General features: G+C 52.1%; 1 protein-coding gene across 2 annotated transcripts in view; it reads left to right on the top strand.

Annotated features, from left to right (window-relative positions):
* Positions 1 to 26,775, top strand: part of SMG6 (SMG6 nonsense mediated mRNA decay factor) — a 105,211-nt gene that overhangs the window by 55,364 nt on the left and 23,072 nt on the right. For both annotated transcript variants that reach the window (XM_014876482.2, XM_088177124.1), the window contains exon 13: positions 4,437 to 4,638. In XM_014876482.2, the coding sequence (XP_014731968.1) occupies positions 4,437 to 4,638 (202 nt within the window). The remainder of the gene's footprint in view (positions 1 to 4,436; positions 4,639 to 26,775) is intronic.

Genomic DNA, 26,775 nt, shown 5'->3' on the forward strand with positions numbered 1-26,775 from the left:
GGGGCCAAGGGCCTCTCAGTTGTGGAGACTGTCTGCAAACATTTAAAAATGGTTAATTTAAACCAAGTATTAAATTAAATCCAAAAGCTGTGAGCACATTCTAGAGCTTACCTTCCCAGAGAGATGTGCCAGATCGCACTCATCACATTGCTCTTGCAGAGAAGTGTCACTGAGATGGCAGCTCCCACTGGGAGGGATGGACAGAGTCTTGCACAGGGATGCCAAGACATTGCTGGATTTTGCTGGAGACTAAATGGAAAATCCCTTTTGCAGATCCCATCCTCAGTAACGCTGGCCACCAGTTTCCCTATGGAGACATCAAAGCCAGGGTTCAGAGGTGTCTCAGTAGTGTAAACCTGGCTGAGGTTGGATATAAAGTCGACCAAAGGAGAAGCCAAAAGTCTCTGTGGAGAAGGGGGCAAAGCAGAGGCTGGCTGGGAGGAGACTGCACCTCTCCTGGGTAAAGAGTGTCCCTCCAGCTCCAAAGGTGGGTTCCTGGGAGAGGAATGGGTTTATGGATGCCTGGCTGGCCAAGGGGACCGTGTGCAGGGCAGAGTGGGGAAAATCACTGAAGCAGAAGGGCTGTGACCACCTCATCCTGCTCTGTCTGAGCCCAGACCAAGATTGATGAAGGCATTTTGGGAAGAGCACGGCCAACCCTTATTACTCCTTGCAAAGGAGCCGCTTTTAGTTCAGCTTCCCGTGGTCCAGGAGAGAGGAAAGGCGGGAGGAGGACGCAGAGCCCCTCATCCTGCGGGCACCGGGAGCCAGCGGTGCCTGCCTGGCCCCGGGAGCGCACGGCCCGAGGCGTTTGCCATCTGCACGGCAGCGGCAGCGCCTGGGAACACAATGCAGGGCTTCTTCTGCGCCGCGCTTTCCGGGTTTGTGCTGCAGCTGTGCAGTTTGGATGTTAGTGTTTAAACAAGCTGGTATTACACAGGAAATGGCCACCTCCACAGGCCCCCGCAGGCTTGTAACATGGGGTCATTGTGCTTGATATTAATCACCAGGCAGCCCGCGCCCCCGGTGAGGATGGCGGCTCACGCGCGGGGATTCGGTGAGCATCGGGCTCGCCCTGGCATCCTCTGCTCTCCTCACGCTGCGTGCCTTTTGCCTTGTGGTGATGCCCTTGTGGGCATCATCTCTGCCAGGAGCCCTCCCCAGCCTCGGCCCCGGGGCCGTGGTCCAGCTCGCTGCGCACTTGCGCGGCTCTCGCCGCTGCCTGGCCGGGCCGTGTCCGTCGGCGTTGCAGCTGGGCTGCGCTCACACTGACAGCTACATTAAACCTGGAATCCTGAGGCAATAAAAAAGAAATTAACTCTTATTTTTTTTTCCTGTCCTAGTGGAATAAGCAAATGTAAATGTGTCTGTGGGGAAGCGAATGAACCCCCGTTCCGAGGAAAGACCTCGCGCTCACCCCCTTCTCGCTTCCTCGGTTAAAAGCTCTGGGAGCCTCGTCCCTGTACCTGGGAGCTGCGTGCCTGGGCTCAGTGTCAGTAATTCGGGGCCTCCCTCCGCAGAGGGACGTTGAAGCCGTGGCACTGTGAGTGTGCAGAGCTTCCAGGCACCTGGAACGGGCTGGGCTCTGCACAGAGGCTCCGGCACTGCCGCACCGTGGGGTGACATAAGCCAGAAATGCCTGGAGGTGGCCGTGAGGTGCTCCTGGGCAGGGGCAGTGGGGAGAGGGAGGCTGACAGGGCTCACAAGTGTTGTGTGACCTTCCAGGGCAAGTGCATGTCCCAGCAGGAGATTCACAGGGCTGTAGGTGTGGGTGTGAGCCGTTTGTCCTCGCTGGCTTTGCCAGCAGGAGCAGCTGGTGAATGATCGTGGTGGTGGCGGTGATGGGAGATGTGCTGCAGAGGAGGAGCTGCACCCGAGGGGATGGCAGAAAATGATCAGAACTGATCTCTGCAGTGCTGCTTCTGCCATCACAGGAGAAAACCAGGGAAAAATGCCAACACTACATCTTTCTTGGCTTTCTGAAGGCTCTGCAGGGTGCTTCTGGGGTTGCAGTGCAGTGAGAGCTGGCTACCCAGGGAGCCAGCCACAGTCTGAGGTTTGACTGAAGCGAGCCCAGGGTGGGAATCTGTCACATCCAGGGCAAATGGGAGATGTGGCATGGCACTGTCAAGCTGTAGGTGAAGGATGAAGTGACAGGGGCTGCTCTCACACTCAAGGGTGGTGAGGGGTGCCCTGCCTGGCAGTCCTTCCAGGGGGGAGAGGAAAGGGAACTGCTGGGCTGGGTGCCTGCAAGGACATTAGCAGTGCCAGCTCAGTGACTGTTCCTGTGGCATTTTTCTGACTTTGGATGCCAAGCCCTGTGGAGGGAGATGCTCCCTGTATTGATCTGTGCTGATCCCCCTGCCGTCACCCTGGCCCTGCTGTGAATCCCGGTCCAGCCCAGCATGCTGCCATTGCCCTCTGCCTTCCTCTCAGCCTTACTATCATCATCCCCTTCCTGCAGCTCTGCTTTTTGGGAATAATGGTGAGCTCTCTGCAATCTGCTCTCCTCCATCACAGCCTCGTGCACCTGGCTGTCCCAGCCCTCTGGAAATATCCCCTGCATCCCTGCCTGTCCCCAACACCCCAGTGCTCTCATTCCCCAGCAGTTTTGGGCACTTTTCCCATTCCTTTCCCTGCTGATGCCTCTGCACCTCCTTCATCCCAGCGAGCCCTGGTGGCCGTGGGGCCCCACCAGTGCTATGTGACTGGCCTCAGGCAGCCGAGCCCAGTTGCCAGCAGGGCACTGGGGGAGGCTGAGCCTCCCAAGCCCTGTGCATCTCCCATGGGCAGAGCTTGCCTTGGAGGTGGCCCAGAGCAGCCCTATCACATCCGGTGCTTGTCTCTGCAGCCCGGGCCGGAGGATAAACTATCAGGGCTGTGGGGCAGTGGATCATTCCTCTTATTATTTTCTTCTTTTGCAGATAGGGGTCGTGGAAAGTTCAGTTCCTTTTAACCCTCGCAGCTCTGTTTATTTTCCAGCTGGTAGCACAAACGCAGCGTTTCCCATTACATCACAAAGAGCCTCGGACAGATCCCTCCGAAAAACGTGTTGCAACTGTTTATTTTTTTCCATATTTAAACATTTCTGACAGCCAGACCTGGCTGAGCCAAGTGATGGAGCTTTGTGAATGAACCCAGCTCCTGGTGTCTGTGACCAGAGGGTTTTGAAGGACCTCTTCTCCTCTGCAGGACGTGGGCTAGGGCTGGCTCGGGGACGTGGGCGACTCTGCGTTACATGTGTGCTGATTACGTGCCGGGCTTTGATTAATGGCTCCTCATTCTGCCTGGCTCCCAGGACGCTCTTGAAAACAAGATGTTTCATTTCAGTGTGCTTTCCTGGTACATTGATTCCCGTAAATAACCCAGTGCAGACTCTGTCCACCTGGAGCAGTTCAAAGAGCAGGGGGCCTCCCTCCAGCCCTGGGCTGCCTCGGCCCACACCGGTCACTGCTGCACCCCTGGGGATGCTGGATTCCCTCTGCTTTTCTCCAGAGGTGTGGGCTGGAGGAGCAGCCCACCAGAAGCACATCAGCCCCAGTTTCCCCTATTTCCTACTTAAATCCCAGTTTACATCCTGAAAAAAACCCAATCTTAGTGTTTGTAGAAACAGGAGGGAGAAATGCAGTGTGAGGCAGCCTGGTCAGCTGTAGTATCCCCATGCTTGTTGCTTGTTTCCCTTCTTTCTCCACACTGGCTCTCTCTGGGGTGCTGGCCCCTCCCTGGGTTGTGTCCAGCATGGGGATGTGTGATGGGAATGCATGGAAAGCGATCCAGGGCTCCCATGTTTGCACCCTGGACATCACTGCCACTCTGGGAATATGAGACACGGCAGAGGCAGCTTTGCAGGTCACTCATGAGAGCTGAAACCCATGGCCAGAAGCAAAACCCGGTTTTAACCCCCCCATGGCTGGAGTTTAATTGTGAAAATCTCTGTGCTGCAGAGCGTGGCTGCAGGGCATGGTCACAGCAGATAAGAGCTGGCAAAGGAGAGGATGCTCCGGGCTGGGCTGGAGCCCACCAGGGTGGATTGGAGCCCTCCAAGATCCCCTTCAGTCCCGGCAGCAATGCGAGTGTTCACTCTGTCCTTCTAGCAGGCTTTAAAATCGAGTCACAAGCATCCCTTGTCCCATGTAGGACAGCCAGCGGTGTGCGGGCTGGGGGAGTGGGCAGAGGTGGGCAGAGCACCGGGAAGGCCATCCCGGGAGCTGTCCCCGTGCCGGGGGACGGTGGCCGGGGTCAGTGGTGGCGGGTGAGGTCACGGTCCCTGCCGGGGTCGGTGCCAACACAGCTGTGCCGGGGCTGTCCCGCGGGGCAGGGCAGCAGCGGTGCCGTGCCTCGCCTCGCCTCACCTCTCTGGTATTCGCTGCAGCATTGCAGGCAACTCCCAACGCATTCCAGCCCTGAATTGCTCACGTCTCTCCTCGTTCTCCCAGGGTCTCAGTAGATGTGTGGGCGACGCTGGCTGACTTCTGTAACATACTGACCACAGTGAATCAGTCGGAGGTGCCCTTGTACAAGGACCCAGATGACGACCTTGCCCTGCTTAGCCTGGAAGAGGATCGGCTGCTCTCGGGCTTCGTTCCCCTTCTGGTCGCCCCCCAGGAGCCCTGCTACGTGGAGAGGACCTCGGACAAGGTCAGCAGTAGGCCAAACATCCCCCCTCGATTCCTCCAGACTTTTATTCTTGGGAAGTTTTCTGTGCAAACGGAACACGATTAAGTCATTGAGAAGGGTGTTAAGGGAAAATATCGACCTTTCAGCCGCTGACATCCAGCTCTGTGTCATGAAAACCCCTCTCGACTTCCTCTGGTGTGTGTGTGCTCGCTGGCATGTTGTATATACGATCATTTCCTCACTTGTTTAAATAGTGCAGCTTGTGTTGGCAGAGCTCTCGGTGCACTCCAAATGGTTTGCATCATGCTTAAAGCACCCTCCCCCTCCCCCCGGCCACAAAACTCTGCCTTAGGAAGGCAGCCAGGACTTTTTTCCTTCTCTAAAGAGGAGAGTGATAAATAGGTGACTAGAGAGAAGCAGACACCATGTGTTAACGTACAAAAGGCTTTTAGGAATATGAAGCATTCCCCACTGCCCGCTCTCTATTTTCCTTTCTTTGCTCTAGGAGCCCATTCTAGGCTGAACTTTCCTTTGGCTGTTTGTTTTTAGAATAATGAAATCAGTTCCCTTGTTGATGTGGGGTTTTGGGTCTGCTCTCTGCCACCACCTGGCCAGGAGGGATCTGGGGGCTTCACTTGGAGAACGTGTCTGAACCTGGTGGGGGATGGAGGAGGCACAATGGCATTTGTTTTGCACGCCCTTGGAGGCACAGCAGGATGAGAGTGGCTCTCAACAGTTTCCTGCTCGGAGGCAAAACATGGCTCATCTGGGAAGCTGCAGTGTCCCCTCCCTGAGGGGTTGGTGCTCCAGGAGGAGAAGTGAGGATGCAGAGCAGGTTTCTGTGGAGACCCTGCGTGTGACAATGGCAAGGTGTCTTTCGCTGTGCCACTTCTTCTTCATGACATTGTCCTGAAATGACGGTGAGAAATTCAGGACCTTTCTCACAGAGGGACCCAAAGGTGCAAATTTCTGTTTCAGTTCTCTGTCTGCCCCGACCTGTGCTCACAGCACTGCCTGCAGCATGGGAGCACAGGTTTCCAGTAAAGCCAGGAGCCCTCTCAGTTTGGGGAAGCAGCTTAGTACAGGAAATGTCTGTGGAAACATGAATTTTCAAGGCTCTATTTGACAGAGTTAAAATACGAAGCATGCAGTTGCCATTGCTGCCCTAAGGTTTGCCCTCTGTCTGTGGCGACCCCACGGGGGTTCTGTTGGGGACAGTCTAAGTATCCTTACACAGAAATTCTTTCCCAACAGCCACAAACCAGAGCCCCCAGCAGGCAGGTGAGGTGGTTGAGCAGCTCTGGTGCCCTGTAACTTTTGGGAGGGGGTCGGTATTCCCTGAACTCTGCCTCCTCCAACCACACTCCAGTTTATTTGGAGTGCCATCTACCTGCCCTGCCAGGCACTTGCACTCATCTTACTCATCTTTGTGTCTGTCCTGTAGCTACACCTGAGCTACCGTGCTGAGTTCTCCCTGTCCCAGCTCCCTTTGTTTCTGGTGCTTTGTAAAGAAACTGCACAACTCCACAGGTGGGGATTGGTGCCCTCACAGCTCAGCACCAGCCACCCAGGAATTTGGGAATATCAGGCATGGTGTTATCTCAGTTCTGCTGAAAAAGCAGCACCGATCCCAGAGGGAAACAGCCAGACCTAGCAGTGCCTGTACCCCTTTATTCTTTCTGGCCAGTGTTTTTATTGATGGTCAGACAGGTGAAACAGCAGATGTGCATGTTCACTGTGCAGAGAGCTGAGGACACCTGAGAGGATGAAAGGGAAGACAATGAGTTAGAAAAGAGAGCTCAAAAGCCTGATCTCCAAGAAGGAGCTGGGTGAGCTTTTTTAGCCTAAAGGAAATTCGGAGAAAAGGCAGAGAGAACAAGGTGTCCTCCAGCTCCATGCTGAAAAGCACAGGAAGGAACAGGCAGAAATTGTAGCAAAATAGATTAAGACGAAATTTCAGGAAAGGTTTCATACCTTTGGGTAGTTCAGCACTTGAGAGCAGCCTCCTTAGTGAGTCTGCAGGAATTCTTCAGCCTTGGAGATTTTAAAAGCAGGCTGGGTGACTCTCTCAGGTACAACTTGGGTTGAGGTAAACACCTTGGAATAGAAGGCAAAGTGACCTCTTTGAATGATTCTACCCTGTTTTCTGTGATTTGGAAATGGTCTAGAAAGAGATTGGAGGGGCAGCTGCGTCAATACAGTCAAGTGATTACCCTGTTCCATAAATGTTATCCTCTGCAGCATTAGTGAAGGAACTACTGGACTCTGCAGGAGTGGGGAGTTGCAGAAGGCACTGCAGAGCCAGCCAGGACTGAGAGGCACAAACCCACGTGGGAGTGACTGTGAGCAAGATACAAAAAGGCACTTTCTAGCAAGAATCTCCCAACCCAAATTAAACTTGTGTGCCATCTCCATTCCACTGTCTCCTCCTTGCCCTCCATGTAACATGCAGAGACCAGATGAGTCCAACTCCTTGATAGTTCATCAGTTCAAGGCCAGGTTGGACAGGGCTTGGAGCAAGCTGCTCTAGTAGAAGGTGTCCCTGTTCCATGGCAGAGGGTTGGAACTGGATGGTCTTTAGGATCCAGTCCAACCCAAACCGTCCTGGGCCTATGGGATGCATCTCTGGGCTATTTGCAGTGGAAGGGTGGATGTCTGCTAAGCATGGTGGCATTTTGGGATCTGTGTCCCTGAGGCTCCAGCAGGCAATGGCAACAGAGCAACTCTCTCTGGCACTGATTTTTTTCCCATACTGATTTTTCATTGCTTTTTAGCAGGAGTTATTTTTTGCACCCAATTTCTTCCTGTTGTGTTCTCAGTCTTGGCCCAGTTTTCATCCCAAATTCTTTGCTGGAGAGGCAATGAGAATGTACTGCTCTTTATATGGCACAATGTGAATGTCTTGTGGGTTCTGGTGTGCCAGAGTGACTCTGGGTCCCTTTTCTTCCATTGCATGGCTAGGAAGAGGCAGTTGGCTTTTACTACAAGGATATCTCACTTTGCTTACTGATGCTCCAAATCTTTATCCCATTCTTTTACCCTCTAGCTTCTTAATTGATTTGCAAGGTTTCAGAGGAAAAGAATCTGTTGAAAGGCAGAGCTGGAGGGAATTGGGCGTAAAATGGTGTTGGGTTCTTTGCTCTAGTAAGAGGGTGGTTGTTTTGTAGGCTGTATAGGACAAACACTGTGCTTCCCACTCCTTTTTGTTCTCCACGTCCCATTTAGCAGATGGAGTGTAGAATTCAGCCAGAGTTTCTCAGTAAGTTTCTGAGCATTTGGCCTGGCTCTTATTTTGAGTGAAAACGTTCTGACTCCGTTCGCTGCCATGAAGCCGCGTGTTCGAATTCCTGCTGGAGCCAGTGGGACACTTAGAGCTTCCCATCGTCTCTTGCACTGTCATTGGAGCTGTAACCAACAAAAGCTGGCTCTGGGGCGAGCAGAACTCGGTGTTGTTTTCCTGGGTGTGTGTGTTGGGCACATCTCCACTGCAGCTTGTGTGATGGAACACCACCGACCGTACCAGTCAGCAGCAAACTATGCAGCCTGGTGCCTGAGCTGTCAGCTGTGTCTGCAGCCCAAGGAGACACTGCCAGGACCTCCCTCACCCAGCCTTGGACCCGAGGCAAGAGCAGGGAGCAGCAGCATGGCTGAGTTAAGGTCGGGAAGGGGGAAGGTGGCAACTGGGGAGTCATGGTGCTGGTAATGGAAACCACTTGGGTTGTGTTGAGGTTAAAGAGAGTCCTGGTGATGGTGCGTGGGTGCAGCCCTGGGAACCTGGGGCACGTCCTGGATTCCTCAGCTCTTGCTGGATGCTGTTGTCTCGGGAGCATCCTGCTCTGCAGTGACCCCATGGAGCTCGTGGCCAAGCTGGAAGAGTGCTGTAGATATCCCTAATGTGGAGCAGAACAGGGAGGTTCTCCTCTCTGCAGGCGTGGATTGCTCACATCCCTGCAAGCTCTTCATGGGCTCAGTGTGTGCATCCCCTAGGCCCGTGGCTGCAGCACACCCTCTGCCACATGCCCCAGCCATGGGCAGATGTGGAGGAGAAAGTGTTAATGTCCCTTCCCACAATAAACCTCTCTGCATGGGGGGTCCTGAAACCTGAGCCTGTCTCTCCTCCCCCAGCCCTGACACACGTTAATAAAAGGTTTTTAAACGCCAATAAAAAGGCAGCAGCCCCAGCTCACCAGGTCCGGGGCCCAGGGTCCTTGGGAAGGCACTTCACAAATGTGTTTTTTGCATTTTCAGGCTTTTGGCTGGTGAATAAGATTGAGGAGAAATACTCCTTCCCCTGATAACAATACAGTGAGACGCAGGATCAGCAGTGTGTGGATTAAAACCAGACGGTGCATGATTAATACATGTGCTTATAGGGCCAGTCACCGTGGTTCCCTCCTCAAACTGAAAGGCACTTTTTTCCTTTCCCTCATGTGCATGCTCATGTGTGGAGTGGACTGTCTCAGATACTCACCACTCAACTGGTCTCAACCCTGTCTCACCTCACCAGGCAAATGAAAGCCCTAAAACGCGAGGCTCTGAAAATTAATTAGCAATATTTTACTGCCAGACCTACGAGCTGGGTATTGCTCCTCCAGCTCCAGGGTGGCCAGTGAGCTTCCCACACTTGGTGCTGTTCCTTGTTTCACTCACCTGTCAGTGCAGATAGCCTAAATCCCAAGCTTTATTCTCCTTGGAAATCCCAAATCCCCTTCCTCTGCACTGTCCAGCCCAGGTGGATAGTTCTCTCTAGTTGCCCCAACATGCTCTAGGTTGGCAGTAGCCTTTGGATTAGCTGTTTAGGAGCTAATTATTATTTAGACTTGGGCTAAAATTAGTCCTGTCTTGTTATTCACTTCACTTATTTATGGTATTTCAGTCTTCCTAAGACTCTCAGAGATCTCTTGGCAGTGTGTAGTCATGTCTGATGCTTCTTGGAAAGGGAGCTCCAGGTTTAAAAGCCCAGGAGGAGTAGCTGTTGGAGTCACTGGGCTCTGTCATGCCTCTAAGCACCACACTTTTTGTCCTTTCTGAGACCTAATGACTCCTGGAATGCCAGGGATTAAATCCACCTTGGAGTGGCCACACTACGATGATTTTGGGAGGACTTTTTGCAAGGCATCAGAGAAAAGGTAGCAAGACCAGGGCTCTGAGAGCACAAACACTTCGTAAGCAGAGAGAAAACCCCAGTGAGTAAATGTAACTGTTTTCTCAGCATCCTTTCCATATTCCCATTCCATAGCCTTTGGAGCATCTCCCTCCAGCTGGCAGGCAAATGCTCTCAGCCCATGAGAGCAAGAGCTTCCAGCTTGGAGTTTGGTCCAGGGAGGAAAAGGGAAACTGTGAGCAGAGATCGGAGCCCCAAGTAGGAGAGTCCAATGAGGAGTCATCCTTGAAAAACTCCTTCCATTCCTGCCTGCCTGGCTTTCCAAACAAGCCGTGAAAGATCCCTGCCACAGGCAGCCCTGCTCGGAGCAGGGACTTGGCAGGAGCTGGCAGCCCCGAGGCGGCAGAGTAAGAGATGTTTACATTTTCTGACCAGTATCTGAACTCCATCCCAGCCTCGACCTTCCCTTTCATGTGGTGCCTTTGGATTGTAAAAGGCAATTAAACTAAATTATGGGCCATGTTGGAAGATGATGTCATGGGGTGATGGAGGAGAGGCTGGATTTTTTGCCACCATGAAGGTAGCGTGGGGAGCATCACCTGCTTTGAACTCCTCAGCTGTCCTTGGCATCACCTTGAACCACGAGTGCCAGGGGCTGTGTGGGCACCTTGGGAGCCTCTCTCTGCCTTTGCCAGGTGCTGTTAGCACAGTGGAAAGTGCCAGGCTCAGTCCATGTTCCCACGTCTGGGTGGCAGAGGAGGCAATGCTGGTGTCTGTTGTGTTGTTTTAAATGCAGCAATGGGCACAAGTCCTGTCCAGTGACTGCTGCAACATCTCCTAAGGTTGTGCAGGGCATCTTCCAGAGAGGATTCCTGTTCAGTTATTGTTTGGCCTCAGTTTTTAATCACTTTTTAAGCTAAAAGAGTTCTGAGGATATTCTTAAAATTGAGTTTCTGCAGCTGAAGGTGAAGGGAACCGATGGCAAACGAGCACTAGCACAGCATGAGGACGCTGAATCCAGCACTGGAGAAATCTGCAATGTGGAATAATAGTTCAGTCTCTTGAAGGGGGGGGTGGGTTAAAAAGGAAAAAAAAAAAACCTGCAATAAATCTAGCGAGTGGAATCTGCGGGAAATGATCCCATCTGGAAAACTCCAGTGCTGGTGCTGCTGAAGGCTTAAGGAACGATGCAGATCACAAAAAGCAAAGCCTGCAGTCTGAGGATGACAGGCTGCTTAATTGATGTCCATTGCAACTGGTACTCTGCCAGTTTATGTTGGCCACCTGCCAGCGTGCTGTAATTTTGGGGCCAGGTGTGAAGCATTTCTGTTCCATCTTGTTCCCAAGCACCTACAGAAGCCTCACACATCTCACTCGAGGCTGCAGCCCTGTAGGAAACAGCTGTACAGGTATAGGTGAAAGGAAATGTCACAGCTGGGCTGGGAGCCCTCCCCCGTGCCTTGCCCAGGGCTCTGTTTGGGGGGCCACCCCCTCCCCTCCGCCCCCACACCAGCTTTGGGGAGGTGGTCACTGTCACAGGCACACCTGCCTGTCTGTCAGCAAGGTGCTTTGAACATCAGGGAGCTTCTGGGAAGAATGTACAGGTCAGAAACCCCCTCTTCAAAGAGGAGCCCACGGTGGTGTGCGTCAGTTCTGGGAATGGGGAATCCAGCCCGGGAGAGCCCCGGATGCTGGCAAGCTGGGAAAGCTGCGGCCATCTCCACTGGTTTTTTCTCCCTCATGAAACCACAAGGAAATTTCCAACAGCAGGTCTTGTAGAAAGCACAAACCCTTGATTCTGGAAGGCTGAGAACCCTTCAGGATCCTCAGATTGTCACCAGACCCAGTTTCAGTCGCTGTTAAAAACATGCATTATTTCCCGGCTAAATTTGCTTTGTCTCAGTTACCAATAATTGCATTTTGCTGTTGGTTGGGAAGTCGTGGGTTGCTGCTCTAACTCTGATATGTAAATGTGTCCTAAGTCCCCCCGGTTCCCATCCTTTTTTTTATAAGCTGAATAGATGGAGTGAGAAGCAAGACAGTCTCAGGCATGGTTTGGATCCCCTGAGCTGCTCTCCTGGTGTGTTTGAGCTGTGACTGTCCAGGTTCCACATGCTGCTCCTCAGGAGGAGGTGACACTGTGCTGTCCCACTCTCCTCTTTATCCATAGACACGCCCAGTGTCCTGCAGCCTTTGCTCCTTCCTGCAGGCACAATTTGGCATTTACTGTGTTAAATAGCATGGGGTTTGTTCCTAAGTAAGTGAGTGAGCAATTCCAAGTTTTTGCCTGCTCCTGAGCTGCTCTCTTGAAAGCTGAGGAAAGTTTGAGCTGGTGTCTAATCTGCTGGCTTTATCAGGAGAGGTTTTCTTTGTCCAGGTCACTGAACCTATTGTTAAGCAGCATAAGCCCGAGCAAGCTTCCCCGCAGCCCCGCCAGCACTGCCCTCCTGTTTACGCTGACATTTTAAGACCTCTGCTGACCAGATTTTAATCCAGGCCGTATCCTGTGCACTGCAGTCTCTGGGGCATAGGAGCTTTTCACGTCCTCTCACCCCGGCCGTGCCGAGTGCTCGGGGCTGCTGACGCACGGCCGTGGCATCGGGCTGTGAAACGGCGCTGGAGGCAGCAGGAGTTCAAAGCCCTGCAGCCCCTTTGCCACAGCCAAGCGTGAACAGGTCCTCCCCTAGCCCTGGGCAGGCAGGGTGGTGAGGAGGAGCAGATCTAAGAGCAGCACCCCCCTCCCGTGCAGAGCTGGGGTCCTGCTGCTCTGCCCTGTCCCGGGGCTCAGGGCTGTGTGTGGGAACTGCAGTCGCACTTTGAGGTGAGGAACCACCTGCCAACGTGTTAAGATCCAGTTACACGTGTTCTCTTCACCCCCCCTGTCAGTGAGAGGCAGCGAGAGTGGCTTTGTGGTCTGGGCACAGCTTGCAGGGAAGTGCAAGGTGCTGCCTTCCAGGCAGCCCCATCTCCTGCGGGGGGAAGCAGAGAGGGAATAACCAGCAGCTGGTGGAAATAACCTTCCCTGTCCCTGAAATGCCTCTTTCCTGGCATGGGGAGGGAAGGAGCGCTACCATGGTGCGTGGGGAGTTTTCTCAAGTGGCTTGTGATGTTTCCATGCCTTCCTCCCCAGCCTTGGATGCACCTCTGCCTCTCCTCCAGGCTCATCTTGGACAGGGTGCTTCAACCACAGCGTGAGCTCCAAGTGAATCAGGGTGTGAGCCGTGCACGCGCCCCAGCACGTGTCTGCTGCTCAGCCAGCCCTGCACAGCTTGGCTCTGCTGGCAGCTAAAGGCTCTTTTAAAGTGTTTTCTGGAAGTGAGATGGGATCATCAGCTCGAGGCAGAGCCTGACAGGATAAATCAGCCTCGTCCCATGCCTGGGGTTGGATCTTTCCGTGTGGATCAGATGATGCTCATTGTCCGACGTCCCTGCTTGTGCCATGGTCAGGCCAGGTTTGTGTAATGAGATGGGAAACTTACTTGTGTTGAGTCCTTTTGTCCTAAAAGCTGCTTCAGGAGGTTCATTACAGATTCTTGGGAAACGGGAAATGTCCTATTCAAGAAACTCGCTGACCGTGTGTTCCTGGAGTTGGGAATAGTGAAGTGACCTAGGAAAGGAGAGTCACACCGTGTGCAGCACCTCCCTGGAGGACACCGTGTGCACCCTTCACTTCCCTTGGGATTTTGCAGTGGGAAGTGGCCTTGTTTCTGCTACCCCAGCACCCAGATAGCACAAAACCTGCCACCTCTTGGCAGGACATCAGGCCCAGACAGTGCACAGCTCTGGCTGTGCAGAGGTATTGCCACAGCTTTAGTGCTCTTGGAATGACATATTAGAGCCCAGACCTCGTGGAATTTGCTGATTAGCCTATAAGTGTATTGAAAGGCCTCATTAAAGCACCATTAATGCTGGATCCTCTCCCAATGAGCCATCTCTTATTGCTACCCAGAGAAAAACACTCTGAGGAAATGGAAAGGCTTCTCTGGCTGGCTGAGCTGTCCCTGGGCATGAAGCGTGGCCTGAGACAATCTTTGTGCTGCTCAGGTGTTAATGTGGTGCTTTGGATCACATGAGAGGTCCCTGGGACTCAGGGTTGCATCTTTGCCTTACACTTTGCCAGCTGGATATGCTGCCATTGTTCAGACTCTTCTTTCTGGTACTAAACTCAGTCCTTGACCTGACTCTTGTCCTCTCCCCGTGGCTCAGCTGTGGAGAGACCCTCTTTCATGGCACTGTTTTGTCTTTGCCCAGCTGAAATGCTTAAATCCCATCTGAAGGCGGGGACGGCTGTGGTATCCACCAAGGCAGCTATGGGAAGGACCTCAGGAAACCCGAAAAAAGACCCAATTAATAACTCCTCATTGTTATCCTGAATAAGAAAGATCCACGTCCTGCAGAGCTTGCCAAAGAAGTGGACGGGGTGGAATGCAGGGAGTGGTCAGCCCAAATAACAGATGGGGATCTACTCTGTCTCTATGGGAGACGGAAGGTGACCTCTGTCATTGAGCTTGGAGTCTGCTCCCCACGTTTCTGCTCCCAGCTGAAGCTTGTGTTGTTTTTGTGGATGCCAAATCCGTTTGCCAGCACTGGGCTGGGGCTGGGCATGAAGCCCAGCTCCCATGGCAGGACAGAGCTGTCACCCTCAGTGCCCTCCTGCTGTCACACCCCAAACCCGAGAGAGAAGAAGACACCACCATAATATTATTTATTGTTTGTTTTGTTTTTTTTTTTTCTCAAAGTCATTGAAGTCAAAGCACTTCCCAGGCATTAATGAATGTATCTCCACAACACGTTATGACAGAAGGAAAAGCAATTTCCTTGTTAGGGATTGGCAACAGAGGTACACGGGGCTGAGGGACCGAGCTGGTCCCACAGGAAGCCTTGGCTTCAGGATGAGAACAAACCCCTGATACCCAGGATTTCAGGCCAGTGCCTCAGCCCCAGGCCACCCGTGTCCCTTAGGAAGACGAGGGGATACTAAGGGAAGGTTCATTGGGAAGCATTAAAATTCTTCCAAAAAACAGACCCCACAAGAGCAGCTTGACTGCTGCTGGCCTGGCTGTATCTGTGGTGGGAAATGAAAAATGCTGGATATTTAATCCAGCAGATAATTTAATCACATTTTCCTCCATAACATATTTGCATATATTTCCTTAAACATAAGGTAAAAGCCGTAATTTATTTAAATTAACAAAATTTGCCTTAACATTTTACATACCAGCATTTTACATAAAGCATTTTCTCCACCATATGTAACAAATATTTGTCTATATGTTTATATATTATGAATAGTGACAACTGTAGTTCTTATTTTGAGTCGTTTCATTGATTTATTTTTTTAAACTTTCCCAAAACTTCATTGTACTTGGAATAGGTAGATGCACATATAAACACAAGCTCTCAGTATGAAGACAAATGTGTTTTCTGAGGAGTTACTGCCTGCCTGCTCTGCGAACAACAGAACAGATTTACATTCTGGTTCCGTATTTATCTTAAGCATAAACGATGTGATGTTTATTATAGTAGCCATTATTAGGAAAGGAAGGAGATTTATGTCCATGCACAGAAAAAGATGGAATTTGCTACATCCTTCCAGAGCTCTGTCACTTCACCTGATACCTGTTCCATGCGTGATTCCCACGGAAAAGTGGCCCTGGAGCAGCTCCCCAGGGTGTGGCAGGGACGTGCCTGTTGCTGTGCATTTCTGGAGCTGATGCAGTGACCTCCCAGCCGTCGGTGACGTGCCACATGTCTGGTGCTGAGGTCACTTCTGAAGATCATTTTTGCGCTCTTAAGTCACCCAGATACTTCTCGAACTTGCACCCATTGCCAGTTTTTATTATTAGCTCCCTCTAGTACCAGTAACTTTTTTTAGTTCTAATGAGCAAAGATTTAATCAGCGGTGATCTGAGCTTTGCAGAAGCCTCGTGGATGAAATGCTCTCGTCAGTCCAGGCCGTGGGAGCTGAATTTGCTCAGCACTTGCCTGTTTCCATACTCATAACTACAACTTCCATTCAGACATGACCATCCTCACCCATTTCCCTGTGGCTTGAGTTAGTGACTGTCCTGATGTGGGGAAGGAGAGATCCTCCAGGTGTCCTCGTTTGGGAAGTATGGAATAAACATGCTTTTCTTCCTGGGAATCTCTAGATTCTCTATCTCTGTGGAGGTAGCAAAGGCCACACTTTGCTCCACAACATCCTCCCATTTCCAGGATAAAATCCACCACTTTGGAGATTGGTTTATTTAAATGAACTTTTTTTTTATGTGGGTTTTTTGGTGCAGGATGAAGCATCTTGGCATGGTGAAGTGTGAGGACAGGAGAGAATTTGCTGGAAATTCTGAGGGACTTAGCATGCATGTGCTAATGGGTTATAATTTCCACCCTGCCATGTGTCTCCTCATACAGACTGAAGGGCATGGGCTGTTCCTCCTGGTGATGAAATCCTGGGAGCCTGGTTTACATGGCTTCAGGGCAGCCTGGTGAGGAAGAGGAAGCCTGGCAGCCTGTAACCCCCTCGGAGATGCCCCATCCTGTTTTGGGCAGTGCCACCCCTTCCTGCTGGCACCTCACTCCTCCTGGAGCTTGTTCCCTCGGGCAGGATTCCCACTTTCCAGCTCTTCCCAGATTTCACCTCGGTTTCCCCCTTTTTAATAGGAATGTTTGGCCTCTTGCACTCGGGCTCGGGGAGGAGCAGCTTGTTTCTGTAGCTGGCCTGGTGCCAGATGTCATCACTTCAGGCAGTGCCACGCTGCACATCTTCAGCAGTTTGAAATGGAGAGACAGAGAGAGACAGATAAGATCAGCAGCTTTAGGTGATGGCATTGTTTCAAATAAACCATGCATGACCCAAAGCTTCCACTTCAAATGGGGAATGAAATTGCTTCATCCTTTGACAGCTTGCTCCATGAAAGAAATTTATCTTCACTTAATTGCTTTAGATCCCAAGAGGCTGTGTACAGTAATTTCTAGGAGATAATTATATCAAATTAAAAAAAATATGTGACTATCCGACTGCTGAGCATGAATGCAGTGGCCAGAGAGCAGGGAGGAAAGAGGCACCACAGCTGAGCCCTGCTCACAGGATCCCTCTCCTCGTGGTCCACGGGCACTTGGAGAGCACAGGGGAGTCTGCCTGCAAGGCACTGCGAGCTCGGAGCTGGGGATTCTGCTCTCCCAGAGCATCTTCAGGAGCAGGGAAGCCTTTGCTTCCCTGCTGGGGCATGGCAGGGATGTGTGTCACCCATGCCTCGTCCCTTGTGGACAGAACACCTCGCCAGGAGAGCTTGGCAGTGCCTCCATCCGGTTCGTTCTCCCGTGTGGATGTACAGTAGAGCTGAGGAACAAGAAAGCTTGTTGATTTAAAAACATGTATATTTAGAAGCAGAGTGTAAACTTCCTGCCCAGGCTGGGATTGGATTCTTGACTATGTTTGAGTTTCCAGTTTTCATTTCCTTTGCCCTCATACTTAACATTGTGTATCTCCCAGAGTGTGCCCCAGACTAATCTCTCTCTAACCCTCCCTTGCCCTGCATTTTTCTGCCATTATTTGCACATCAGTTCCAACTCTTCCAGGAAGCAGCATATCTCCTGATTGTCACTCCATGCCACAGCTTAGCCTGGGCTCCTGCAGGTCTTGTGTGTCCCTCTGGAAGTGACCTCAGACCCCAGCCAGCAGCAGATCCGAGCTGGAGACTGCAGCAGGAACAGAACTGCTGGCAGTTGCCATCCCTCAGAGAAAGATGGGCTCTTGGCACGGCTTTGAAATCCTGAAGGGACATTCATTCCTCTTGTTAGCTCATGGGAAACAGTCACTGACCAGTCCCAGCAGGGGTAAAGCCATCCTCTAAGTCTTCTCTTTCTCTCCTTCACATCAGGCTTCACGCCCTCCCTGACTGCTCCCTGTGACAGCTCCTGCCCTGCCATTGCCTTTACAGCCCATATCCTGGGGACAAAGAGAAAGTTGTTCCCCCCTAGGGCTGTGACAATTTTTGTATGTGATCCTGCGTGGGCTTTGAAAGGGTTGACAACAATCCTGAGCCAGAACTGAGCTCCTCCCCAGTCCTGTGAAGTGCAGGCTGGTTTTTGAAGTGCGGTGCTGCTTCAGCTGTTCCCAGGAAGTCTGCAGGGGAACCGTGTTTGTACTAACGAGGTAAAGTCCCCGTGTGTTTCTGGAGGGGATCTGCTCAACGGGCTCTTTGATGTCATCTCAGTTTTTGGACTTACATCAAGTAAATCTAAAAAAAGAAAAGAAATGTTTTGGCTTAGCCCAGAACGTTTGCACCTGAGCAAGATGACCTGTGGCTGTGCTGGTGTCTAAGGGAAAAATCCGTGGCCACCAATAGAGCTGTGGCCTGGAGCAGAGAGATAGGGGATTCTGCTCCCAAAACCTCCCTGGCTTTTCTCAAGTGGTGGGAGAGTTGTCACCTGTCAAATGTCTCCTTCCCCCTGTGCTGATCAAGGTGCTGCTGATGGTCAATTTTTTACCACCCTGGGTGAAGACAAAACTGGGTAGTTTTGAACAGCCTCTCCCATCTTTCCCTGTGGCTCTAGAGCCTGAGAAATGTTATGTTGGGATGACTGCCCCTAAATATCCTCATAATTCATGTCTTGTCTCCTAGTTCAGACCTCACAGTGCTGCCACGAGGTTTATATTGAATCATGGGAGCGCTCAGTTGCAGGGGGGTTGGAACCACTGATTTTTAAGGTCCCTTCCAACCCAAACCATTCTGAGATTCTTGGTCCTGGCTACCCAAGCCCAGCTCCCTGACAGGTCACACATGTGATCTTCCACTCTAGCCTGTTGTTACCTTTTTTTTTTTTTTTTTTTTTTGTATGAGATGTCCTGACAAAGCTTGGCACATCACAGTGGGTAGCAGCTTCCACTTCTCTTCCTGACAGCCTCTGCAGCCCAAATAGCCTTTGTCCCTTTGTGTCCTCCTGGCAATGGCAGAAACTGGCAGAAGAGCACTTAAGAAATGGAGTATCCACGGAGCTCATCTGGCTGGAAGCTGCTGCTCACAGCCAGTCGGCCTTTTTGTTTCAGAGGCCACGAGTGAATGAGTTAATGATGATCCCAGATGGCTTCAGACTTTGCCTCTTGCCACCCCTTCCTGTTCCCCCAGGATCTCAGATGGTGGCGGGAGATGAAGTAAAATTCTAGAGTTTATTGTAAAGTTCATCCTTCTCCCTAAATCATGCTGGAACTTGTGTGTGCTGTGTTGGCAGCTTCAAGGGGATGCTACCTGGTAATTAATTAGTTGTCAAGAGACAGCCCAGAGCTTCCAAGTCTTTATATTCTTGCTAATAGAAATTGCTCTGATTACATTTTCCCCCTTGGCTGGAGGGATGAGGAGCGGGAGCGATGGTCCAGGGGCAGCTGGAGCACGCCTGCCTGGCCTTTGTTGGGACTCCTCTGAGCGTGCTAGCACATGCTGCCATGAGCACAAACCCTGAGGGAGCCCACTCCTGAGCCAAGGCTTTGCCAGCCTGTTCTGCTCACGTTTCTCATCACACACTTCCCCTGCCTTTGCAGGTGAGCCCTGCCATGATTTCCCTTCAGCTGCTCCTTGGGGTCTTCCCTTGGCATCACTGGTGCCTTCCCTTGCCCAGACAGAGGTGCTTTGCATGTGCTTTTAGAGCCCTTTTTCTGGGCTAAGCTTAGAGAAACATCTGGTGTCTACAGAGGTTCCTGGTGTTTTCCCTCAACCTCATTTCTGTTTCCTTTTCATTTTTATCTCCATGTTTCTGCAGTTAGTTGTCAGCAGATTTAGGTTTTTACCTGCAGTGTTTGGTCAGGGAGTGAGAGGTGCCTGGATTTTGGGCTCAGACAAGCAAGGCACTGGTCCTTGGCTGGCTTGGTTTGTTAAACAATCATTTCCAATTTTTGTGCACTAGTTTATATTTTTCCCATCTTTTTTTTTGCAGAGATTCTATGCTAATAGCTGACAATTCCCCATCTCCTCCTCTCTGGCCAGCATCTGTGTGTCCCCCATCAGCCTGACACCTTGAGCAGGCTCAGAATCAGAATATTAGGAGCTGAACTCCATCATCCATCCTTTATGCTTCTCTGGTCAGCACCACCACCTTGGGGGCAGCAGTGCATGACACACCAGCTCTTTGGGAGGTGTCACTCCTCCCTCTGCAGCAGGTCATTTTCTGTTTCAGTGATGTGCCTGAGCCTTCAAACTGAACCTTGCCGTGGCTCCAGGGAGCAGCTGCCTGTGCAGGAGCTGTTGGGCTCAGCACTTGGAGAGAAGCAGAATCTGAATCTGCACTTCTGGCAAGTGCAGAGCCCATCCCAGGGGTGCTGGTGCTCCGTGGAGCCTGCCTGCTGCCCTGGGGAGCAGCTGTGCCCTGGCTGATCCCAGGAAGGCTCCTGGCCGGGGATGGCTCTGCCGGATGCTCTCACGCCTGCCGGGGCTGTGCCTTCCCTTCCCACCCCCGGGGAGCCCCGGGGGCTCCGACCCACCTGACACGGCTGCTCTGCAGACATATGGTCCCTTCTCTTTGTGTTTGGTTTAGTGTGGGAGGGCTCCACGCTGAACTCCTGGAGCTTTTAAGCTATTGTTAGTGCCGACCCGGCCTCGCAGCAGCCGTGGCAATCTTACAGGCATGGCCCCATCACTAACAAAGGCAATTAGGATGCTATTCTGTTGGAGCTTTGGGGATGAGAGATTTCTAGTGTCTGGAAGGAGCAGTCTGGAAAGGGCATAATCTAATGCAGAAGATGAAGACAAAGGCATTTTGGAGGCAGGATGTGGGGAAAACGGGGGCATGAGATGCTCAGAAGACAGAGCTGCTGCAGGATTGGGGGTGCAGGAGCCCAGCAGCTCAGGGTGCAAGGGAGGAGGAGAGCAGGAGAGCAGCAGAGATGCTGCTCTGGGCAGGTACAGGCTGGTGTTTCTGCTGTGGTGGGGTGAAGGGCTGGGGGGAAGGAGAAAAGTTGGGTGCTCTGTCCTTGGGCAGGAAATGGTGTCTCTGGTGAGAAAAGTGTAGGGTGGAAAAAGCCCCAAGGTGTGACAACCACTACAATGTGACCCTGCAGAGTAGTGAGCAAAGGAGATGGAGGTGACAGCTGGGACAGGAGTGTCACAGGGCTGTCGAGTGATCGTGGAGGTGGCACGGGAGGGCTGGGGGAGCAGCAGAGGGTCACAAGGGCCACCAGCACCGTGTGGTTTGGTGCAACTCACCCAGGGCGAGTCAGGAGGCCGTTCCCAGTCACAGGGCTCGAGTTGCATTTCTTGCTGCTGGCTCCTTCCTCGCTTGGCTTTTCCAGCATCTGATCTGAGTGTTTGTTTGCTTCCAGTGATTTCAGTTGTTTTCTATTTTAGCTCCTGACCCCGAGTGCCTGGGCTGGGGCAGGCAGGCACCGTTTGAAAGCCGCCACTTGGCGGCAATAACTGTTCGAGCCGCGGAGCAGCACCCATCTAACCCCTCTTTTCACACACTCGGAGCTTCCCAAACATTAACCTTTGGATTAAAATTTTCCATGCTTGGTCTCTCCCCAGATGTGATGTCTGAGCTTTGGTTTGGGTTCATGTTTTTCCTGTTTGCTGGATTCATATTATGGGAGAATGAAAGAAATACTTTTCCCATTTACAAAAAAAAAAATTATAGTCTTCATTTATTTGAGGGTTGTTTTTTTTTTTTTTTCATTCGGGGATTCACCAAAAATGGTTGAAGTTTGAAGCTGAAAATAATTAGTTTGGCTGCAGCAGGCTGTTGTCACAGCACTCAGGGAAGTGCAGCAGCTCCAGATGTGTGACACCGTGGGTACCACCAGCACAGCCTGCACAGCCCACTCCAGGTACGTGCAGGCACTGCCAGCAGAGCCTTGCTGTGAGTCAGCCTGAGTAACTCCAGATCTGGAAGAGGGCGTCTGGCTTTTTGTTTTTTAGAAAAGAGAGGAAAAAAAAGTTGTTTTTCAGGCTCCACATGCAGGCTGCCGATGCGCCGGGGCTGCGCAGGCTCCTGGGCCGGGCTGAGTCAGGCCCAGGGCTCGTCAGAGCCGTTCCCAGTCCCCTGCTCCTGCTGCGGAGATGACGTGCTGGGGACACGGCCATGGCAGCCCTGTGACTCAGCCCCTGCCCCAGGGCCCCCGTGCAGGGTGGCTGTCACTGCCCTCCTTTGCAGGACAACCTGCCTCCTTTCATCTGGTATCACCAAGTGGCTGCACCGTTCCTTTTCCTTGACGCTAAACACTCAGATCTCACTCTTGACACCTCCTTGTCCGCCTTGGACAATGCTCTGTGTTTCCCTGTGTTGAATCTTTTTCTATTTTTTGCTGGCTGCTGCACCCCTCCTTTGTGCTCCAAGTCTGCTCGCTGCTCATCGGGTGGGGACCTGTGCTGCTCACACCAGTGCTTGTAATGTCTGGCCTGCAGCTCTGCCAGAGGCCAGAATTGGCTCTCAGTGCACGGCTGGATCGCGAGGACGGTGTTAGATGGAGGGTGGAGTGAGCGAATACCCCTCTCTTCCTACTGTGCTTTCAGGAAATGTCTCTAATGCAGCTGTAAGTGTGAATGAAGTCAAAAGGATGGATTGGTGCCCCTGCTCCAGCCCACCCCACTTGTCGGGGCCCATCCAGAGTCCCCACCCTATTGTTCTGCTTCAGCTCCTCCGTTTCGGGGCAGGGGCCCTGCTCTGCACTCAGCATCCCACTCCCGAGAGGAGGAGCTCTCCCGAAAACAAAGACACGGCGAATAGCTTTCCTTTCCCCACCAAGCCAACGTTCCAATTCCTCCTTCCTTTCCCTAGGTGTGTTTGCAGCTCTTGGCCCAGCTGGAAGCGAGCAACTGCAAGACTCAGGCCATTAATCATTTGCCAGAAGAGCTGAGTATTGGGTATAAGTAGCAGAGCTGTGCTTGCTGCTTCCTTAAAGCAGAGCAGTGGGCCAGAGCTCGGGGCCAGTGCCGAAAGTGACCTCTCTGCTAGGCTAAGGGAGCATGTCCTGCCTGGAGCAGCCCCTCCTGGAAGAGGACATGGGCTCTCAGGCACAAGAACGTCATCGGGAGTCCCCTAAGTGGCAGCATTTCACTGTAAAGCAAAACAGAGCGTTTGTCCCTCCCTGAAGTGGCTGCTGGAAATGGTGTGAGCTGCTTCCCGCCCTGCCCCGAGCCTGGAGCGTGCTGCCAGCGCGGTTCTTGCCGCGGGGGGGAAATGCCGCTATTGGTAACATCTCTGGGGCTGTGGCGTCGCAGCCAGCCGAGCTGTGGTGGCATTTTTCTGGTGTTATTCCACTGCCTGCTGTATCCCCACCCTCTGTTTTCAAGGGAATTCAACGCTGGCCCCGATGGAGCAGCCGGCAGTCGGAGGAGCTCCTCCCTGCACGTGGCAGCCCCGCGAGCTGCCCTTTCACCAGGGCTTTGTTAGTTCAAAGCAAAGCTGCTTCTCTTTCCTCTTCCAAAGCTGAGGAGAGGCAGAATGCCCTGAGCTTCCCAGCAGCATCCAGGGCTGGTGAGGCGTGTGAGCAACACCAAGGCACTGACTCTGCTCCATCTGGCTTCTGGTTTGTGGAGCAGAGGTTTCTCATCCCATGGCTCTGACTCAGGTATCTGTTTCCTCTGATGTGGGCAGCCATCGCTGGAGCTTTTGCCCTGGGCATGTCGTTGTTTTATGTCCACCAAGGGGTGGTGGGAGTTGTGGGAGAGCTCCCCAAGTGCTGCCACAGCTGGCCAGTGCTGCCACAGCTGGCCAGTGCTGCCACAGCTGGCCAGTGCTGTGGATCCTTGGGATGGGAAAAGCAGTGTTGCAGGAGCAGCATCTCCTGTTCTGTGTTCTAAAGTTCCCCTGAAATCGGTGGGATAAGCATCCAGTTTGTGCCCTAGACTAAAAAGTCTGAAGGAAATTAAATACACACACAATTTGACTCAAGCTAGTACATTCACTTTAGCTCAGATTTTGGGCTGCTGCTGGGTGTCAGCTCAAGGACCCTCTGCTCCCCATCCAGCTCCATTTAACAGCAACATTAATTCTTTGGCACTGGATGCTTAGGAGAGATCTTTTATGGTATTTATTTGGCTTCATTTTCCTGGCCAAACGGCCTTGCCTGAATTCAATACCGTTGTGCCACTGGCACTAACCACTCTGACCAGTTTACCTAGAGAGGGATCCCAGTTCAGCAGGTTGGGATTATCACCCGCTGAGAATTGCTGGTGTTTGAGGAAGTGAAAACCCCTGTGGGGAGACTGCGAGCAGTGGCCAGGTGGGAGCTGTGCTGCTTTAGGAGGTTTTAGTGGTTCTCATTAAAACAGTCTCCTGTAGACTCAGTTTCCTAAAAGAAGAGGAGAAAATTCCAAACGCTTTCATCCCAGTTCAAGTATCCACCAGGGCAGAGAGCTGTGGAAGTTACGGTGGGATCTCAGATGACATTCTCTGGAAAGAAAACTTAATAGAGTGCAAGTATGAAATGCTCAGGCCAGAGCAGCTGTGCCCTCTGCAAGGGCTTGGCCAGTGCCTGCACCTCTCCCTCGCCTGTGCTGGGAAAGGAGGGGCAGAGAGGGGGAAATCAGGGGTCTGCTGGAGGAGCCCCTCCACTTTGGAAGCCTTTGGCACCTCTGTGAGATATTTAAATGACAGACAGACATATAGGGATCTGTAAATACTCATTTGGTGCCAACTAAACCACAAAGAAGATACAGCATTTGTGGTCCAAGGAAGTTTAAATATTTGTGGTCAAACTTAAAATTCGACATAAAACTCTCATCTGCAATGGAAGGCGGCCAGGAACTGCATGGAGAACGTATAAGCTGTGTAAACTCACAGAAATGGCTTCCCAGCCAGCTCTGCCAGGATCAGGCAGAATATTCCAGCTCTTGCCTCTCTGCCTGAAGCAGAGGTGACACTGGAAGGGCCAAGAGGTGGATGGTGCAAGCTGGGCAGGTGGGGGTTGTCAGAGTGAGCTCTGGTTTGCACCTTTTTCATGCTATTTTTATATTGTAGATTACCATCCCTGCTCCCCCGTTCCTGTGTTGTTATGCTTTTCCTTCCAACACCCAACTTCCTTCTGTCACAGCACTCTGTGACACTGCTGCTTTGTCCTGTGGGACAGGAATCTCTGAGTTACCCTCTGGTGAAATCATGGGGCTGTTCCTTGTTTTCTCCATGGGCAAGTCCTTGGAAAAGAGTTTGTGTTGTTGGTGAATCTTCAGGGTTTCCTCCTTGAGAGCCCCCAGCAGGGGCAGGGCTAGCTCCCTCCTGCCACCGCTCCAGAGACAAATTCTGGAACAGGGAGAGTGCCAGATAGCCACGGCACTGTCCCCACAGCCCGGACTGGGCTTCTGCCCTTTTTTTTTTCCTCCACATATCCTGCAGAAAGGGCTCTGTCTCAGGGCACTGTCGCAAGAGGGCCCTGAGATGTGTAATCGAGCTGCTGGATTGAACATTCATCAGCCGCATTTCCCAAATTCCAGGAGAGACAGATCCCAGTCCTGGCACAGCAACACAGTCTCTGGTCACCAGTGTGGCCCCATGAGCAGATGTACCCGAAAAACAGCCAGGATGGAGAGGTGCGGGGGTGGCCCTGCCTTGTCCCCAACACCAGCGTCCTCTGCAGTGGTGGCCTCAGAGGAAGGGCAGCGTGCGGCTGCTGAGAGCAGAGCAGTCGCCTTTCCCTTACTAAGCAATCCTCCCTTCCTCCACCGAAGAGCCTGCTAACCACTTTCTTATCTGTCTGAACTCTGCAAAACAATCTCTGGCAAGGCAGGCATCCTCCGAAATGGCAGAGGAAATAAATTCCCCCAGTCCCCGAAAAGGAAAAGACTGGAGGCTCCTGCGGCAGGGAGGGCAGCCCATGCCCTGTGAAAGCTGTCAGTGGTGCCATGTTGGCTTTGCTGAGGATAAGGAGCTTGCCTTCTTCCTTTCCCAGCCTGGGACCACGGGTTAGGGGCAGGATTTCAGGGATTTGTCTTCCCCGGTTCATGTTCCGGTAGGATTTGCAAGGGAGGAGCAGAGCAGGCTCCTTTAGACTTGGCTTTAGTCTGTGGCCTGACTTTTTCTCTTTCTTTCCTTGGGAAGTTTGGGGATGTCCTGGGAACTGGAGTGAGAGACAGGAAGGCACTGAGGTGGCTGTAACAGGGAGTCCCTGTGTGTGACTCACTGTTTCTTCAGGAGTCATCTGCCTCTTTTCACAGCTGTGATTTTTCAGCCCCTCGTTCACACAACAAACAATTAAAATGAGTGGTCCTGTGCTCAAGGCTTCACCTTGAAGAGCAGAAATTCCCTGGATATGTCACTGCTGTGGGGATCAGCACATGTGGCCATGGTGGATAGAAGCAAATTCTTTCTCCAGTGAAAATTCCTGCAAAACTTCCTGCAGTGTCTTACTGGAGGCACCATTTTGCACTGTGGAGGAGTCCACAGCCCTTGCTGAGCTGGGCAGCAATTGTTGGCAGCAGTGCCTGAGGACACGAGGAGAATCAGACACTCACAAACCAGATGAAACATCCCCATTACTGACTGGAAACTTCCTGTATCCCATCATCTTCTCTGGAGCTGCTCTGGTGGGGGTAAAATTAAACAAGCTGAAGAGCCACCTCCTGCCTAGGAGGTGTCAGATGCAGCCTGGAGCCAACTGCTTCATGCTGCAAATGCTGCTGCTCCCTGGATCTGACAATGAAGTTCTTTAGCACATTTAACAGGTGAGTAAGACATTAGGGCAAGTCTTTCCAAGCATCAGCGAAAGCCAAAAGCTTGGTTTGGAGTCCAGCAGGAACTTTCCTCTCCAGGCTGTGTAGCTCCAGGGAAGCAGTTGGTCCTGGCCTGGGTTGTGTCAGCTCTCCAGGCCATCCTGGGCACAGGAACTTTAGGTGGATCTGGAGGATGGTTTTTCATGTGGAACATCTGCTTTGGCTTTGGTGTTGACTCTTCCATATAATTAACTAAAGGTTCCTGCAGGGACCTCAGAGGTATTTTGGCTCCAAGCCCCAGAGCTGCTCACAGCTTTCCCCATGTCACTGAATCTCACCCTGATGTCCTACAGCTGCCAGCAGTGACAGGTACCAGAACCTTGGCAGAAATCTGTGCAGGCTACTCAGGTCTTCTTCTGGTCT

The sequence above is a fragment of the Sturnus vulgaris genome, chromosome 21, assembly GCF_052056855.1.
Source record: "Sturnus vulgaris isolate bStuVul1 chromosome 21, bStuVul1.hap1, whole genome shotgun sequence".
Classification (NCBI taxonomy): domain Eukaryota; kingdom Metazoa; phylum Chordata; class Aves; order Passeriformes; family Sturnidae; genus Sturnus; species Sturnus vulgaris.